This window comes from Somniosus microcephalus, chromosome 21, assembly GCF_052327205.1.
Source record: "Somniosus microcephalus isolate GS21.2 chromosome 21, FLI_Smic_1.0, whole genome shotgun sequence".
NCBI lineage: Eukaryota > Metazoa > Chordata > Chondrichthyes > Squaliformes > Somniosidae > Somniosus > Somniosus microcephalus.
Window position 1 is genome coordinate 13,070,247 of NC_141007.1, and position 18,119 is coordinate 13,088,365.

Below are 18,119 nucleotides of genomic sequence, written 5' to 3' on the forward strand. Positions count from 1 at the left end.
GGTGGAGTGGGGTGGAGTGGAGTGGGGTGGAGTGGAGTGGAGTGGAGTGGAGTGGGGTGGAGTAGAGTGGGGTGGAGTAGTGGAGTGGAGTGGGTTGGAGTGGAGTGGGGTGGAGTGGAGTGGGCTGGAGTGGGGTGGGTGGAGTGTGGTGGAGTGGGGTGGAGTGGGGTGGGGTGGAGTGGGGTGCAGTGGAGTGGGGTGGAATGGGGTGGGGTGGAGTGTGGTGGGGTGGGGTGTGGTGGCGTGGAATGGGATGGGGTGGAGTGGAGTGGGGTGGAGTGGAGTGGGGTGGAGTGGGGTGGGGTGGAGTGGGGTGGAGTGCGGTGGAGTGGAGTGGAGTGGATTGGAGTGGGTGGAGTGCGGTGGGGTGGAGTGGAGTGGAGTGGAGTGGAGTGGGGTGGGGTGGAGTGGAGTGAGGTGGAGTGGAGTGGGGTGGAGTGGAGTGAGGTGGAGTGGAGTGGGGTGGGGTGGGGTGGAGTGGGGTGGAGTGGGGTGTGGTGGAGTGGGGTGGGGTCGGGTTGAGTGGGGTGGGGTGGAGTGGAGTGGGGTGGGGTGGGGTGGGGTGGAGTGGGGTGGGGTAGGCTGGGGTGGAGTGGAGTGAGGTGGAGTGGAGTGAGGTGGAGTGCAGTGGAGTGAAGTTGGATGGAGTGGAGTGGAGTGAGGTGGAGTGGAGTGGAGTGGAGTGGGGTGGGGTGGAGAGGAGTGGAGTGAGGTGGAGTGGGGTGGAGTGGAGTGGAGTGAGGTGGAGTGGGGTGGGGTGGAGTGGAGTGAGGTGGAGTGGAGTGAGGTGGAGTGGAGTGGGGTGGAGTGAGGTGGAGTGGAGTGGGGTGGAGTGGAGTGGGGTGGAGTGGAGTGGGGTGGAGTGGGGTGGAGTGGAGTGGGATGGGGTGTAGTGGAGTGGGGTGGAGTGGGGTGGGGTGGAGTGGGGTGGGGTGGAGCGGAGTGGGGTGGGGTGGAGTGGAGTGGAGTGGGGTGGAGTGGGGTGGAGTGGGATCGGGTGGAGTGGAGTGGGGTGGAGTGGAGTGGGGTGGAGTGGAGTGGGGTGGAGTGGAGTGGGGTGGAGTGGGGTGGGGTGGAGTGGGGTGGGGTGGGGTGGAGTGGGGTGGAGTGGGGTGGGGTGGGGTGGAGTGGAGTGGGGTGGGGTGGGGTGGAGTGGGGTGGAGTAGGGTGGGGTGGAGTGGAGTGGGTTGGAGTGGAGTGGGGTGGAGTGGAGTGGGGTGGGGTGGGGTTGGGTGGAGTGGGGTGGAGTGGAGTGGAGTGGAGTGGGGTGGGGTGGAGTGGGGTGGGGTGGGATGGAGTGGAGTGGGATGGAGTGGAGTGGGGTGGAGTGGAGTGGGGTGGAGTGAAGTGGGGTGGAGTGGAGTGTGGTGGAGTGGAGTGGGGTGGAGTGGAGTGGAGTGGAATGGAGTGGAATGGAGTGGAGTGGGTGGAGTGGAGTGGGGTGGAGTGGGTGGAGTGGAGTGAGGTGGAGTGGAGCGGAGTGGTGTGAGGTGGAGTGGAGCGGGGTGGGGTGGAGTGAGGTGGAGTGGAGCGGGGTGGAGTGGAGCGGGGTGGAGTGGGGTGGAATGGAGTGAGGTGGAGTGGAGTGAGGTGGAGTGGAGTGAGGTGGAGTGGAGTAGGGTGGAGTGGGGTGGGGTGGAGTGGGGTGGAGTGGGGTGGGGTGGAGTGGAGTGGGGTGGAGTGGAGTGGGGTGGAGTGGAGTGGGGTGGAGTGGAGTGGGGTGGAGTGGAGTGGAGAGGAGTGGGGTGGAGTGGGGTGGGATGGAGTGGAGTGGAGTGGAGTGGGGTGGAGTGGGGTGGAATGGAGTGGAGTGGAGTGAGGTGGAGTGGGGTGGAGTGGAGTGGATTGGAGTGGGGTGGAGTGAGGTGGAGTGGGGTGGAGTGGGGTAGAGTGGAGTGGGGTGGGGTGGAGTGGAGTGGGGTGGAGTGGAGTGGGGTGGAGTAGTGGAGTGGAGTGGGTTGGAGTGGTGTGGGGTGGAGTGGAGTGGGGTGGAGTGGGGTGGGTGGAGTGGGTGGGGTGGAGTGTGGCGGAGTGGGGTGGAGTGGAGTGGGGTGGAGTGGGGTGGAGTGTGGTGGGGTGGTGTGGAGTGGGGTGGGGTGGAGTGGGGTGGGGTGGAGTGGGGTGGGGTGGAGTGGGGTGGGGTGGAATGGGGTGGGGTGGAGTGGAGTGGAGTGGAGTGGAGTGGGGTGGGGTGGAGTGGGGTGGAGTGGAGTGAGGTGGAGTGGGGTGGAGTGGAGTGGAGTGGAGTGGAGTGGGGTGGAGTGGCGTGGAGTGGAGTGGGGTGGAGTGCGGTGGAGTGGAGTGGAGTGGATTGGAGTGGGTGGAGTGCGGTGGGGTGGAGTGGAGTGGAGTGGGGTGGGGTGGAGTGGAGTGGAGTGGGGTGGAGTGGAGTGACGTGGAGTGGAGTGGGGTGGAGTGGAGTGAGGTGGAGTGGAGTGGGGTGGGGTGGAGTGGGGTCGAGTGGGGTTTGGTGGAGTGGGGTGGGGTCGGGTGGAGTGGAGTGGGGTGGGGCGGGGTGGAGTGGAGTGGAGTGAGGTGGAGTGGGCTGGGGTGGAGTGAGGTGGAGTGGAGTGAGGTGGAGTGAAGTGGAGTGGAGTCGGATGGAGTGGAGTGGAGTGAGGTGGAGTGGAGTGGAGTGGGGTGGAGTGGAGTGAGGTGGAGTGGAGTGAGGTGGAGTGGAGTGAGGTGGAGTGGAGTGGGGTGGAGTGAGGTGGAGTGGAGTGGGGTGGAGTGGAGTGGGGTGGAGTGGAGTGGAGTGGAGTGGGGTGGAGTGGGGTGGGGTGGAGTAGTGGAGTCGAGTGGAGTGGGGTGGAGTGGGGTGGAGTTGCGTGGAGTGGGGTGGAGTGGGGTGGAGTGGAGTGGGGTGGGGTGGAGTGGGGTGGGGTGGGGTGGAGTGGAGTGGAGTGGAGTCGGGTGGAGTGGAGTGGAGTGAGGTGGAGTGGAGTGGGGTGGGGTGGAGTGGAGTGGAGTGAGGTGGAGTGGGGTGGGGTGGAGTGGAGTGAGGTGGAGTGGAGTGAGGTGGAGTGAAGTCGGGTGGAGTGGAGTGGAGTGAGGTGGAGTGGAGTGGGGTGGGGTGGAGTGGAGTGGAGTGAGGTGGAGTGGGGTGGGGTGGAGTGAGGTGGAGTGGAGTGAGGTGGAGTGGAGTGGGGTGGAGTGAGGTGGAGTGGAGTGGGGTGGGGTGGGGTGGAGTGGAGTGGAGTGGGGTGGGGTGGGGTGGGGTGGAGTAGTGGAGTGGAGTGGGGTGGAGTGGAGTGGGGTGGGGTGGAGTGGGGTGGGGTGGAGTGGAGTGGAGTGGGGTGGAGTGGAGTGGGGTGGAGTGGAGCGGGGTGGAGTGGAGTGGGGTGGAGTGGAGTGGGGTGGAGTGGTGTGGGGTGGAGTGGTGTGAGGTGGAGTGGAGTGAGGTGGAGTGGAGTGGGGTGGAGTGGAGTGGAGTGGAGTGAGGTGGAGTGGAGTGGGGTGGGGTGGGGTGGAGTGGGGTGGGGTGGAGTGGGGTGGGGTGGAGTGGGGCGGAGTGGGGTGGAGTGGAGTGGGGCGGAGTGGAGTGGGGTGGGGTGGAGTTGTGTGGGGTGGAGTGGTGTGGGGTGGAGTGGAGTGGGGCGGAGTGGAGTGGGGCGGAGTGGAGTGGGGTGGGGCGGAGTGGAGTTGGGTGGGGTGGAGTGGAGTGGGGTGGAGTGGAGTGGGGTAGGGTGGATGGGGCGGAGTGGGGTGGGGTGGAGTGGGGTGGGGTGGCGTGGAGTGAGTTGGAGTGGAGTGAGGTGGAGTGGGGTGGGGTGGGGTGGAGTGGTGTGAGGTGGGGTGGTGTGAGGTGGAGTGGGGTGGAGTGTGGTGTGGTGGAGTGAGGTGGAGTGGGTTGGAGTGAGGTGGAGTGGAGTGGGGTGGAGTGGGGTGGAGTGGAGTGAGGTGGAATGGGGTGGAGTGGGGTGGGGTGGAGTGGAGTGGGGTGGAGTGGAGTGGGGTGGAGTGGAGTGGGGTGGAGTGGAGTGGGGTGGAGTGGAGTGGGGTGGAGTGGAGTGGAGTGGGGTGGAGTGGAGTGGGGTGGAGTGGAGTGGGGTGGAGTGGTGTGGAGTGGAGTGGAGTGGGGTGGAGTGGAGTGGAGGGGAGTGGAGTGGGGTGGGGTGGAGTGGGGTGGGGTGGGATGGAGTGGAGTGGGATGGAGTGGAGTGGGGTGGAGTGGAGTGGAGTGGGGTGGAGTGGAGTGGGGTGGACCGGAGTGGGGTGGAGCGGGGTGGCGTGGAGTGGGGTGGAGTGGAGTGGAGTGGAATGGAGTGGAATGGAGTGGAATGGGTGGAGTGGAGTGGAGTGGAGTGGAGTGAGGTGGAGTGGGTGGAGTGGAGTGGAGTGAGGTGGAGTGGAGCGGAGTGGTGTGGGGTGGAATGGAGTGAGGTGGAGTGGAGTGAGGTGGAGTGGAGTGGGGTGGGGTGGGGTGGGGTGGGGTGGAGTGGGGTGGAGTGGGGTGGAGTGGGGTGGGGTGGAGTGGAGTGGGGTGGAGTGGGGTGGAGTGGAGTGGGGTGGAGTGGAGTGGAGTGGGGTGGAGTGGAGTGGAGTGGAGTGAAGTGGAGTGGGGTGGAGTGGGGTGGAATGGAGTGGAGTGGAGTGGGGCGGAGTGGAGTGGATTGGAGTGGGGTGGCGTGGAGTGGAGTGGGGTGGAGTGCGGTGGAGTGGAGTGGATTGGAGTGGGTGGAGTGCGGTGAGGTGGAGTGGAGTGGGGTGGGGTGGAGTGGAGTGGGGTGGAGTGAGGTGGAGTGGAGTGGGGTGGGGTGGAGTGGGGTGTGGTGGAGTGGGGTGGGGTCGGGTGGAGTGTGGTGGAGTGAGGTGGAGTGGAGTGAGGTGGAGTGAAGTGGAGTGGAGTCGGATGGAGTGGAGTGGAGGGAGGTGGAGTGGAGTGGGGTGGGGTGGAGTGGAGTGGAGTGAGGTGGAGTGGGGTGGGGTGGAGTGGAGTGAGGTGGAGTGGAGTGAGGTGGAGTGGAGTGAGGTGGAGTGGAGTGGGGTGGAGTGGAGTGGGGTGGAGTGGAGTGGAGTGGAGTGGGGTGGGGTGGAGTAGTGGAGTCGAGTGGAGTGGGGTGGAGTGGGGTGGCGTTGCGTGGTGTGGGGTGGGGTGGAGTGGGGTGGAGTGGAATGGGGTGGGGTGGAGTGGGGTGGGGTGGAGTGGCGTGGAGTCGGGTGGAGTGGAGTGGAGTGAGGTGGAGTGGAGTGGGGTGGGGTGGAGTGGGGTGGGGTGGAGTGGAGTGGAGTGAGGTGGAGTGGGGTGGGGTGGAGTGGAGTGAGGTGGAGTGGAGTGAGGTGGTGTGAAGTGGAGTGGAGTCGGGTGGAGTGGAGTGGAGTGAGGTGGAGTGGAGTGGGGTGGGGTGGAGTGGAGTGGAGTGAGGTGGAGTGGGGTGGGGTGGAGTGGAGTGAGGTGGAGTGGAGTGGAGTGGGGTGGAGTGAGGTGGAGTGGAGTGGGGTGGAGTGGAGTGGGGTGGGGTGAAGTGGAGTGGGGTGGGGTGGAGTAGTGGAGTGGAGTGGGGTGGAGTGGGGTGGAGTGGGGTGGAATGGGGTGGAGTGGAGTGGGGTGGGGTGGAGTGGGGTGGGGTGGAGTGGAGTGGGGTGGAGTGGAGTGGGGTGGAGTGGTGTGGGGTGGAGTGGTGTGAGGTGGAGTGGAGTGAGGTGGAGTGGAGTGGGGTGGAGTGGAGTGGAGTGGAGTGGAGTGAGGTGGAGTGGAGTGGAGTGGGGTGGGGTGGGGTGGAGTGAAGTGGAGTGGAGTGGGGTGGGGTGGAGTGGAGTGGGGTGGGGTGGAGTGGGGTGGGGTGGGGTGGAGTGAAGTGGGGTGGGGTGGAGTGGAGTTGAGTGGGGTGGGGTGGGGTGGAGTGGGGCGGAGTGGGGTGGAGTGGAGTGGGGCGGAGTGGAGTGGGGTGGGGTGGAGTGTGGTGGGGTGGAGTGGGGTGGAGTGGTGTGGGGTCGAGTGGTGTGGGGTGGAGTGGTGTGGGGTTGAGTGGTGTGGGGTGGAGTGGAGTGGGGCGGAGTGGAGTGGCGTGGGGCGGAGTGGAGTGGGGTGGGGCGGAGTGGAGTGGGGTAGGGTGGATGGGGCGGAGTGGGGTGGGGTGGAGTGGGGTGGGGTGGCGTGGAGTGAGGTGGAGTGGAGTGAGGTGGAGTGGGGTGGAGTGGGGTGGGGTGGTGTGGGGTGGTGTGAGGTGGAGTGGGGTGGAGTGAGTTGGAGTGGGTTGGAGTGAGGTGGAGTGGAGTGGGGTGGAGTGGAGTGAGGTGGAATGGGGTGGAGTGGGGTGGGGTGGAGTGGAGTGGAGTGGGGTGGAGTGGAGTGGGGTGGAGTGGAGTGGGGTGGAGTGGAGTGGGGTGGAGTGGAGTGGGGTGGAGTGGTGTGGGGTGGAGTGGTGTGAGGTGGAGTGGAGTGAGGTGGAGTGGAGTGGGGTGGAGTGGAGTGGGGTGGAGTGGAGTGAGGTGGAGTGGAGTGGAGTGGGGTGGGGTGGGGTGGAGTGAAGTGGAGTGGAGTGGAGTGGAGTTGATTGGGGTGGGGTGGGGTGGAGTGGGGCGGAGTGGAGTGGAGTGGAGTGGGGTGGTGTGGTGTGAGGTGGGGTGGTGTGAGGCGGAGTGGGGTGGAGTGTGGTGGGGTGGAGTGAGGTGGAGTGGGTTGGAGCGAGGTGGAGTGGAGTGGGGTGGAGTGGGGTGGGGTGGGGTGGAGTGGGGTGGGGTGGTGTGGGGTGGTGTGAGGTGGAGTGGGGTGGAGTGAGTTGGAGTGGGTTGGAGTGAGGTGGAGTGGAGTGGGGTGGAGTGGAGTGAGGTGGAATGGGGTGGAGTGGGGTGGGGTGGAGTGGAATGGAGTGGAGTGGGGTGGAGTGGAGTGGGGTGGAGTGGAGTGGGGTGGAGTGGAGTGGGGTGGAGTGGAGTGGGCTGGAGTGGTGTGGGGTGGAGTGGTGTGAGGTGGAGTGGAGTGAGGTGGAGTGGAGTGGGGTGGAGTGGAGTGGGGTGGAGTGGAGTGAGGTGGAGTGGAGTGGAGTGGGGTGGAGTGAAGTGGAGTGGAGTGGAGTGGAGTTGATTGGGGTGGGGTGGGGTGGAGTGGGGCGGAGTGGAGTGGAGTGGAGTGGGGTGGTGTGGTGTGAGGTGGGGTGGTGTGAGGTGGAGTGGGGTGGAGTGTGGTGGGGTGGAGTGAGGTGGAGTGGGTTGGAGCGAGGTGGAGTGGAGTGGGGTGGAGTGGAGTGGGGTGGAGAGGAGTGGGGTGTAGTGGGGTGGAGTGGAGTGAGGTGGAGTGGAGTGGAGTGGAGTGGGGTGGACTGGGGTGCAGTGGAGTGGGGTGGAGTGGGGTGAGGTGGAGTGGAGTGGAGTGGAGTGGGGTGTGGTGGAGTGGGGTGGGGTGGAGTGGGGTGGGGTGGAGTGGAGTGGAGTGTAGTGAGGTGGAGTGGAGTGGAGTGGGGTGGGCTGTGGTGGAGTGGGGTGGAGTGGAGTGAGGTGGAGTGGAGTGAGGTGAAGTGGAGTGGGGTGGAGTGGAGTGAGGTGGAGTGGAGTGGAGTGGAGTGGGGTGGACTGGGGTGGAGTGGAATAGGGTGGAGTTGTGTCGAGGCGAGTCGAGTATGGTGGGGTGGAGTTGGGTGCGTGGAGTGGGTTGGAATACAACTGCGCTGAGCTCAGTTTGCAGGGAGTGGAAGGAATCGCTTGAGTGCAGTCGAGCCTCGCACTGTCACACTAAGTTACATGGAGAGCAGGGAAGCAGATTGTTGTGGAAAAAGATGCAGAATATGATCGGATTGAGCAGAGTCGGGTGCAGCCGAGCTGAGTGTGAGAGGAGCACAGTACAGCAGATGTGGGTGGAAGACATGCCCGCCCCATACACTGAAATCACATCTTGTATTAATGTGGAACTATTAAAGATGCTGATACAGCAGGTTAGTCAAGGTGTTGGTGTGTAGGCTCAACGCTCTTGGGGGCGATTTTTCCCGGAAAGTTTAGGCGCTAAGGAGCCACTAGATTTGCCAAGATGGGGTCTTAAACTGCAACACTGGCTTCGTCCCTGTTTAGCGCAAGACACCATCTTGGTAAAGGAGTTGAAGCCTGCACTTGGAACGCCACCAGGAGGTTCGTCAAGGGGCTGTTGCCACTTAAATTACCTTCTAGCGCTTAGTAAAGAGGCTGCTCGCCAGTTTGGTGGATATCGCTTCATCTAACGACCTTGCCTAACAGCGACCAGCTGAAAAAGAGTAAACAAGTCCTTGCTGAGGATTGCGAGCGCTACTGAAAGCCATGTTCAGCTTTCAATGTTCAGTTGCTGATTAAGATTGACTGACTACACTGCGTTTGAAAAGGACTTTTGAAACACATCGGGAGACTGCCTGGGACACTGTGTCAAGACTTCAACACTCGAGCAATATTTTTACCGGCAATCACCAGCAATTGTGCCAGAGGATCATGCTCAGGAGCCATAAGAGGACGAGGAGGAAGAGGAGGAGGAGGGTGACTGGGGGAACATCACAGGGTTCCAGGTAGACCTGGGAGGGACACCATCTAATTGAAGAGCACTTTTGAGAGGTGTGCTCCACCGTTCGACTCTGGAGCCCTGCTGTCACATGCCTTACTTTCCACGACTGAGGATCCATCAGGAAGGCCACCATCTGCACTCAATCCTTTAAACCCCTTCCTCATGAAGAACACAATAAAAAAGATCACCAATTCCACGACTACCCAATTACCATAATCATTCTTCATCTGCAGCACAATCATGGAATGGAACATCACACAACTAACAAACATTAAACCCTGGTGCAAACCCTTAGGGCAGGATTTTCATTGGGCCGTGGAGGCGGGATTGGAGGCGTGTGGGGGGTTAAAATCTCGAAATCGGGGGGGGACGAACCCATCGCGCCCCCAACCCGCCTCCATGCCCAGTTTCAAAGGAGGTGGATACCCGACCTGTGCTGGGACCCGCCTCCCCGAGGCGGGAAGGGGATTAGTGCCAATTAACTGCCTGTTAACAGGTAGTTAATGGGCAGTTTTTAGCCTAATCCCTATTTTTATTGCTGAAGTGTGGGATTCCCGACGGCTCCAAACCACGCCAAGTTAGCGAGGCGGACCGTCGGGCTGAAGGGCTTGGAGGGGTCGAGATGTCCGGTGTTCAGGTGAGTGATGGGTGCATGAGTTCAGAGGTAAGTGTGTTTGGTGTGTGTAAAGTGTTTAAAGAAGTTTTACTTACATTTACTTACCTTTACAGCCTTCCTTCCTTTAGATCTCGGGAGTCCCGCATCTCACCGGCGCAGAATGGCCACGAGCTGTCAAAAGTTGCAGCATTCAGCTTTCTGTTCTGGAGAGATCTCTAAATCAGCCTGAGAGGAAGGAATTAACCTAGTGTACAGATTGTCAGTGTTTGACAGCTTCAAAGAGCTGTCAAACACTGATATTTCATCTGTCAAAAGCTTTTGACAGATGAAATGTCAATCTGTGACGTCACCTGTTGCCAGGTGGCCCTTAATTGGCCTGCTGAGCCCGCTGGGCGGACTTAACAAGGTCAATCAAGTGAAAATCGCGTGGGTTGACCACAACTCGATGGAGGCGGGACTACAACCCTGAAAGTTGTCGTCCCGCCTCCTACACGCCTCCTCAATCAAAATCCAGCCTTTAGTGTTTAGCTATCAGTGCTCTTGCCTACTCTGGTGCTTCTACAAAGTGCAACTCGAGTGGTAGCAGCAGGCGAGGTGGATGGCTGCTGAGATTCTGAAGAGGGCAGTTCAGATGACCTCCTGCAATACCCTCGAGAGGCTGTGGGCTGTGATGGCCCTGCCTCAGACTGCACCATCTCAGCATGGGCTTGAGCAGTCTGGGCCGCCTGGCTGATCTGCAACGGCAAGGGCAATGGTGGAGAGGTGGGGGAGACAGCGGCAATGTTGGCATCTGGAGAGGGACCAGTAGACTCCTGCTCCATGATTCCCACGCCACTACCTCGGGGCCTCTGCTCAGCCCGCCCAGTGATCTGCCCCTTTCAACCAAGGAGCCCAGCACCACCATGGCAGCTGCTTGAGCTTCCATTGCAGCAGTTTGCCTTTCTATACAAGCTGCAATGACTGCAGTGGAAGCTGAGACCTCAGTCAGCAGACGCTGCATGATGTCGGGCTCCACAGGTCGCTGGCTGGAATTGGCCAGCCTCTCCACGCTGGAGAGGATGGGTTCCAGGCTCTACATCAAGCCACGGACCAAGGTGGAGGCGGACTCCTCCATCCCCCTAGCCATGACCTGTAAGCTTTTAGGCAGGCTCTCCATTGCACCAAGCGTTTGGTTTGTCGCACCCATCAGCCTTCTTCTGAAGCTTGGCCCTGCGAGGTCCTTGACGTAAGAACACTACTAGGCACTTGGTCTAAGCGTTAAACAAAGTTTTAATCAACTGTTGTACAACATGGAGGTCCAGTTGTGTCCTTCACTAGTTCCTGTTAAGAATGTCCTGCGCAAGCTGGGCCCGTGCCCGAGTATTTATACTCTCCCTGGACAGTGCCACTCGCAGGCCACTCAGTTGATTCATGTCAGTCCTCATCTGACTCCTCTACAGCAGGACCAGTATGTGACCTTGCCTCCCGGCAAGATGGCACCTATGGTGTCCCTTCCAACCGGCGTGGCTGCTGCCCACTAGAGCCCGGTGTGTCCCAGTGTGAGGATCCGTGTTCTATCCTAGCCTCTAAGTTACGCGTGGTGCCAGTCTCTGAGCTGGTGCCTACGTCAGTGGTAGCCATTGACACAGTGCATTCTTCCTCACTCTCCTCCTCCTCCGCCTGCTCCTGCTCCTCCTCACTCTCCTCCTCCTCCTCCTCCACCTGCTCCTCCTCCTCCGCCTGCTCCTCCTCCTCCTCCGCCTGCTCCTCCTCCTCCTCCGCCTGCTCCTCCTCCGCCTCCTCACTCTCCTCCTCCTCCGCCTGCTCCTCCTCCTCCTCACTCTCCTCATCCTCCTCCTCCTCGGGGCAAGGTGGCTCTTGCTTGTCTTGCAGTTGCTCTTGGGGGAGGGAGGCGGGGATGCGAGGTGGCTCTTGCTCCTGGGAGCCTGCAATAATAAAGCTAGAAGGGTTAGGGTGCAACATTATCGGAGTGTGTGTGTGATGAGACTAAATAGAGCTCGAGAGTGAGGATATCTTTGGGGGATTAGGGAACAGGAATATTTGTGCATCTGTGAGGAAGCTAGAATGGCCACATACCTCTAGGCGATATGTCCCTGCTCTACCTCTGGCCACGGTGTCTCCCCCTCCCCTGCCAATCACAGCCAACACTGCCTCCTCAGGGGAGTGATGCCGTGCAGGCATGCTTCCCCATCCCCGGTCAGGTCCTGCTGCCACCTGTTATGTGCTATCTTGTCGTGGAAGAGAAAGAGTGGTGATTATGAATGAGTGTATTGACATGTGTGTTTTTGTGTGCGTGTGTGTGTGTGTGTGTGTGTGAGATGCCTCACATGGTTGAAGAGCTGTGAGATGTGTCTGAGGTGCGAGTAGTGCCTGTAAAGGATGCAATAGTGTGGGGGTTTGTGAATGTCAGTGTATTGTTAGATGGTAGATGCAGTGTGTTAAATGGTGATGCAGTTATTGAGAAGTGTGTTTGTGAGATGGGAGCTTACCTTGACCACACGTGTCAAGTTGTTAAGTTTCTTGCAGCACTGGAGCCATGTCTTGGGGACGGTGCTCCTGGCTGTCACCTCCTGGGTGATCTCCTCCCACATGCATCGCATTAGCTGCCCCTGCGGACTCCATTCCCCCCTGCGGGTACAGGACAACCCTCCTCCTCTGGACCTGCTCAACCAGGTTCTCCAGTGCCGCGTCCGACAACCCGGGCGCCCTCTCTCTCTCCCGGTCCCTGAGAAATCCTTCCACCTTGGCTTCTCCCCCAGCCAGCGCACGCCACACCTTCAGTGGAAGTGGGTGAGTGCGGGCTACGTATACAGCCCCAGGAAAATTGCGTCTAATCAGCGTTCGAGTGCCAACTGTGCAGGTGTCGGTTTCAGCGCCTGCAGGCACCTTCAAATCAGGGTAATCATCAATTAGCCCGAAAATTGAACACAGCACAGCACCCATTTAGCACCTGTTTTCATCCTTTCACCGAAATAACCCCCTAACTGTTTAACCGGTGCCATTACCTGCTCCTGTGTGAGGACAGCTTGTTTTACTGGTGCCATTACCTGCTCCTGTGTGAGGACAGCTTGTTTTACCAGTGCCATTACCTGCTCCTGTGAGAGCACTGCCTGTTTTACCGGTGCCTTTACCTGCTCCTGTGTGAGCACTGCCTGTTTTACCGGTGCCTTTACCTGCTCCTGTGTGAGCACTGCCTGTTTTACCGGTGCCTTTACCTGCTCCTGTGTGAGGACAGCTTGTTTTACCAGTGCCTTTACCTGTTCCTGTGTGAACACTGCCATTTTACCAGTGCCATTACCTGCTCCTGTGTGAGCACTGCCTGTTTTACCGGTGCCTTTACCTGCTCCTGTGTGAGCACTGCCGTTTTACCGGTGCCTTTACCTGCTCCTGTGTGAGGACAGCCTGTTTTACCAGTGCCTTTACCTGTTCCTGTGTGAACACTGCCATTTTACCAGTGCCATTACCTGCTCCTGTGTGAGCACTGCCTGTTTTACCGGTGCCTTTACCTGCTCCTGTGTGAGCACTGCCGTTTTACCGGTGCCTTTACCTGCTCCTGTGTGAGGACAGCCTGTTTTACCAGTGCCTTTACCTGCTCCTGTGTGAGCACTGCCTGTTTTACCGGTGCCTTTACCTGCTCCTGTGTGAGCACTGCCTGTTTTACCAGTGCCTTTACCTGCTCCTGTGTGAGCACTGCCTGTTTTACCGGTGCCTTTACCTGCTCCTGTGTGAGGACAGCTTGTTTTACCAGTGCCTTTACCTGCTCCTGTGTGAGCACTGCCTGTTTTACCGGTGCCTTTACCTGCTCCTGTGTGAGCACTGCCGTTTTACCAGTGCCTTTACCTGCTCCTGTGTGAGCACTGCCGTTTTACCAGTGCCTTTACCTGCTCCTGTGTGAGCACTGCCATTTTACTGGTGCCTTTACCTGCTCTTGTGTGAGCACTGCCGTTTTACCAGTGCCTTTACCTGCTCCTGTGTGAGCACTGCCTGTTTTACTGGTGTCATTACCTGCTCCTGTGTGAGCACTGCCGTTTTACCGGTGCCTTTACCTGCTCCTGTGTGAGCACTGCCGTTTTACCAGTGCCTTTACCTGCTCCTGTGTGAGCACTGCCTGTTTTACTGGTGCCATTACCTGCTCCTGTGTGAGCACTGCCGTTTTACCAGTGCCTTTACCTGCTCCTGTGTGAGCACTGCCGTTTTACCAGTGCCTTTACCTGCTCCTGTGTGAGCACTGCCGTTTTACCAGTGCCTTTACCTGCTCCTGTGTGAGCACTGCCGTTTTACCAGTGCCTTTACCTGCTCCTGTGTGAGCACTGCCGTTTTACCAGTGCCTTTACCTGCTCCTGTGTGAGCACTGCCGTTTTACCGGTGCCTTTACCTGCTCCTGTGTGAGCACTGCCGTTTTACCGGTGCCTTTACCTGCTCCTGTGTGAGCACTGCCGTTTTACCGGTGCCTTTACCTGCTCCTGTGTGAGGACAGCTTGTTTTACTGGTGCCATTACCTGCTCCTGTGTGAGCATTGCCTGTTTTACTGGTGCCATTACCTGCTCCTGTGTGAGCATTGCCTGTTTTACTGGTGCCATTACCTGCTCCTGTGTGAGGACAGCCTGGCTGAAGAAATGCTGCAGCTGTTCATTGGCGTAATTGATGCACAACTGCTCAAAACTATTCACGCCCAGATCCTGTGGACAGACACACGAGAAAAACAGCCCTGTTACAATAAGACAGCAAGCTCAAACAAAACACACACTGAAGAGCCAGTGAAATAAAACCTGGACAGATTCACTAGAGATCCCCTGCCCGGTTGCAGACTGCCCCAAACTTATTTTGCTTGGGAGCCCAATATAAGAGAGAAGAGCCTTTCATCCCAGTTATTTGTGGGACAGTGGAACTCAGGTCCCAGAGGTTGAAGGACCCAGAGCGACCTTCTCTGTCTGGGCTATGAGTCTGTTCAAAGAATCTCGGGCAGATAGGATGTAGGTCTCTCTCAGCTCACCATAATCCATCTCATGATGGATTTTCCGAGTGAGTACGGGGTCTTCTCCACCTCAGTACCAGGAAACTCTCGATTTACCGGCACCTAAATAACCGGAAATCTCTGTTAACCGGCAAAATTCAGGAGTAGGTAAAGGTAAGTTTTACTTCATATTAGTGGCCGTTCCTGGATCTGTGGCTGTGTAACCGGGGTTCCTGCACCTGTTGCTAAGCAACAGGGACGCTTGGTCTGTGGCCGGGGTTCCTGCACCTGTTGCTAAGCAACAGGGAAGCCTGGATTTGTTGCTGTGTACGGGGCTCTCGTACCTTTTACTATACCTCTCTGTAATCCGGACTTTTTGATAAACCGGCACCACGCCGGTCCCGTCGGTGCCGGATAATAAAGAGTTTCCTGTATGTCAATCTGCAAATGTTAGCATTACAATGAAGCCTCAAACAGCTTTGTGACTGAATTTTTGAACAAAGGCACAGAACCAAATAAAGAAACCCCACTGAGGACAGGCGTTTGTTATTCAGTACACCGAGAGACCAGTATCTATTGTATTGGTCATCAGAACCACAGGAGCAATGGGGGTCCTATGGAGATACAACTGGTTGAAGCCATTTATTAATTGAATTTACCGACTTAAAATGAGATAAGGTCACAGACAGGGAGGGAGATTGGCAGCTTTGTAAATTTCTGTCTCCAGGTCAGAAGGAACCGAGTTGAGGCTCACGGACTATAGGACACCTGGCCATGACTCGGACAATACAGCGACATTTTACACTCCGGGAGTGCACCATCATTATATTAATGGACAGAAACACCAGGCCAGAATATACAATTTCCTGATATGAAAAAAAAATGAAAGACTTGCATTTATACAGCGCCTTTCATGACCTCAGGACGTCCCAAAGCACTTCACAACCAATGAAGTACTTTTGAAGTGTGGTCACTGTTGTAATGTAGGAAACACGGCAGCCAATTTGTGCACAGTAAGATCCCACAAACAGAAATGTGACAATGACCAGATAGTCTGTTTTACTGATGTTGGCCGAGGGCTAAATATTGGTCAGGACACCGGTAAATCCCCCTCTACACTGTCCCATCAAACACTCCCAGGGCAGGTACAGCACGGGTCAGATACAGAGTAAAGCTCCCTCTACACTGTCCCATCAAACACTCCCAGGGCAGGTACAGCACGGGTTAGATACAGAGTAAAGCTCCCTCTACACTGTCCCATCAAACACTCCCAGGGCAGGTACAGCACGGGTTAGATACAGAGTAAAGCTCCCTCTACACTGTCCCATCAAACACTCCCAGGGTAGGTACAGCACGGGTTAGATACAGACTAAAGCTCCCTCTACACTGTCCCATCAAACACTCCCAGGGCAGGTACAGCGCGGGTTAGATACAGAGTAAAGCTCCCTCTACACTGTCCCATCAAACACTCCCAAGGTAGGTACAGCATGGGTTAGATACAGAGTAAAGCTCCCTCTACACTGTCCCATCAAACACTCCCAGGGCAGGTACAGCACGGATTATATACAGAGTAAAGCTCCCTCTACACTGTCCCATCAAACACTCCCAGGGCAGGTACAACACGGGTTAGATGCAGAGTAAAGCTCCCTCTACACTGTCCCATCAAACACTCCCAGGGCAGGTACAGCACGGGTTAGATACAGAGTAAAGCTCCCTCTACACTGTCCCATCAAACACTCCCAGGGCAGGTACAGCATGGGTTAGATACAGAGTAAAGCTCCCTCTACACTGTCCCATCAAACACTCCCAGGGCAGGTACAGCACGGATTATATACAGAGTAAAGCTCCCTCTACACTGTCCCATCAAACAATCCCAGGGCAGGTACAGCACGGGTTAGATACAAAGTAAAGCTCCCTCTACACTGTCCCATCAAACACTCCCAGGGCAGGTACAGCACGGGTTAGATACAGAGTAAAGCTCCCTCTACACTGTCCCATCAAACACTCCCAGGGCAGGTACAGCACGGATTATATACAGAGTAAAGCTCCCTCTACACTGTCCCATCAAACACTCCCAGGGCAGGTACAGCACGGGTTAGATACAGAGTAAAGCTCCCTCTACACTGTCCCATCAAACACTCCCAGGGCAGGTACAGCACGGGTTAGATACAGAGTAAAGCTCCCTCTACACTGTCCCATCAAACACTCCCAGGGCAGGTACAGCACGGATTATATACAGAGTAAAGCTCCCTCTACACTGTCCCATCAAACACTCGCAGGGCAGGTACAGCACGGGTTAGATACAGAGTAAAGCTCCCTCTACACTGTCCCATCAAACACTCCCAGGGCAGGTACAGCACGGATTAGATACAGAGTAAAGCTTCCTCTACACTGTCCCATCAAACACTCCCAGGGCAGGGACAGCACGGGTTAGATACAGAGTAAAGCTCCCTCTGCACTATCTCATCAAACACTTGGACCTGATTAAGACAGCCCAAGCTCATTTCAGATAGATCCCTTACAATCAAAAGACACAAAAGGCTTTCATTGCATCATTCTGGGCTACATTACAACCCAGACCCCATAGGTGAAAAAACAGTGTATAATGTGTCTATTGGATCCGTGATTTTTAAGGTATGGTGTTTCACAATAACTACATGGAGGCTGTAACTTAACAATCAACAGGTGTTTACTGGAGTAGGGTAGTCTCAAGACTGGGAGTACAGAGGCATGCTCAAAGCTTATATACAGGTGTGGTCACTGCCAGTACTACAGTATACAGGAGCTGTAAAAGTAGTTCTCTCTTAAAGGTACATACACAACAATTCCTCCCCTTTTAGATTAGCAGTACCCATAATATTCAAATAACAATTAACACTTTAACATGCACATTAAACAGAAATAGTCCATTTATAGATTCAGTCTTTGGGGCGGCTTCCTGACCCTTTCTGGATAGCGCCTTCCCTGAGGTTCTTGTTCTTGGTGCGGAGGCGATTCTGGCTCCCTTTCGTCGGTTAGTTCATCAGTTTCCACTGCTACTGTTTCTGAGGTAGATGCTACTGGTATGTCAGGTTCATCCCCAGGTACGCGAGACATGGGGTTGACTCATTCCTGTGACGCTAAGATCTGGTCGACATGTCGCCTCACAATGTTCTCCCCGACATCCACTGTGTACATTAATGGCCCCTGCCGTGTGCATATCGTTCCGGGTTGCCATTTCTCTGTTCGGTAGTCACGGGCCAAGACTGGTTGTCCTACATTGAAGCTCCTTGTCGGCTTCTCATTGATGTGCTGGAATTGTTTATCCTCAACATTTCTTCGCACATTTGGTCTGAGCAAATCCAGACGAGATCTCAACCTTCGGTTAAAGAACATCATGGCCGGGGTCTGGTTGGTAACTGCATGTGTCGCATTTCTGTAGGCTAACAGGAAATTGTCCACTTTATGCTGTAATGGAATTTCATCATCGCACATGGCCTTCATCGCCTTTTTAAAGGTTTGTACGAACCTCTCAGCCAATCCATTTGTGGCTGGATGATACGGGGCGGATGTGTAATGCCTTACCCCATTCCTTTTCATAAATTTTCGAAACTCTTCGGACACAAACTGTGGTCCATTATCAGAGCAAATCTGCTCTGGCAAGCCGTTCCTGGCAAATATGATCCGTAGGACTGCAATCGTTTTCTCTGTAGTGGTTGAGGACATTTTTATCACCTCAGGCCATTTCGAGTGAGCATCCACTGCTATTGAAAACATTGAGTCCATAAATGGACCAGCGAATCAATATGCACCCGTTGCCATGGAGAGGAGGGCCACTCCCATGGGTGTAGAGGGGCATGTGGTGGTGCATTTTGGATCTTCTGGCATCCTGAGCAGCTCTTGGTTAGGTCCTCGATTTGTTGATCGATCCCCGGCCACCACACATAAGCCCTAGCAAGGCTTTTCATTTTCACCCCTCCCAGATGACCTTCGTGAACCTCATTTAGCACTCTCTCCCTTAACTTGGGTGGAATTACCACTCGGGATCCACACATCACTGTCCCCTGGCATACTGACAGCTGTTCTCTTCTGGATGAGAATGCTGGCAA

At 57.0% G+C, this 18,119-nt stretch overlaps 2 protein-coding genes across 2 annotated transcripts in view; both read right to left on the reverse strand.

Moving 5' to 3' along the window:
- Positions 1-11,668, reverse strand: part of LOC147102610 (neurogenic locus notch homolog protein 1-like) — a 99,784-nt gene extending 88,116 nt beyond the window's left edge. The window contains exons 1-4 of the mRNA XM_085964070.1: positions 11,567-11,668; positions 9,916-10,149; positions 9,626-9,811; positions 8,559-8,688 (exon numbers count right to left, since the gene is read on the reverse strand). Coding sequence (XP_085820196.1) covers positions 8,559-8,688; positions 9,626-9,811; positions 9,916-10,149; positions 11,567-11,668 — 652 coding nt within the window. The remainder of the gene's footprint in view (positions 1-8,558; positions 8,689-9,625; positions 9,812-9,915; positions 10,150-11,566) is intronic.
- Positions 1-18,119, reverse strand: part of LOC147102609 (unconventional myosin-XV-like) — a 388,701-nt gene that overhangs the window by 320,517 nt on the left and 50,065 nt on the right. The window contains exon 8 of the mRNA XM_085964088.1: positions 13,661-13,756. Coding sequence (XP_085820214.1) covers positions 13,661-13,756 — 96 coding nt within the window. The remainder of the gene's footprint in view (positions 1-13,660; positions 13,757-18,119) is intronic.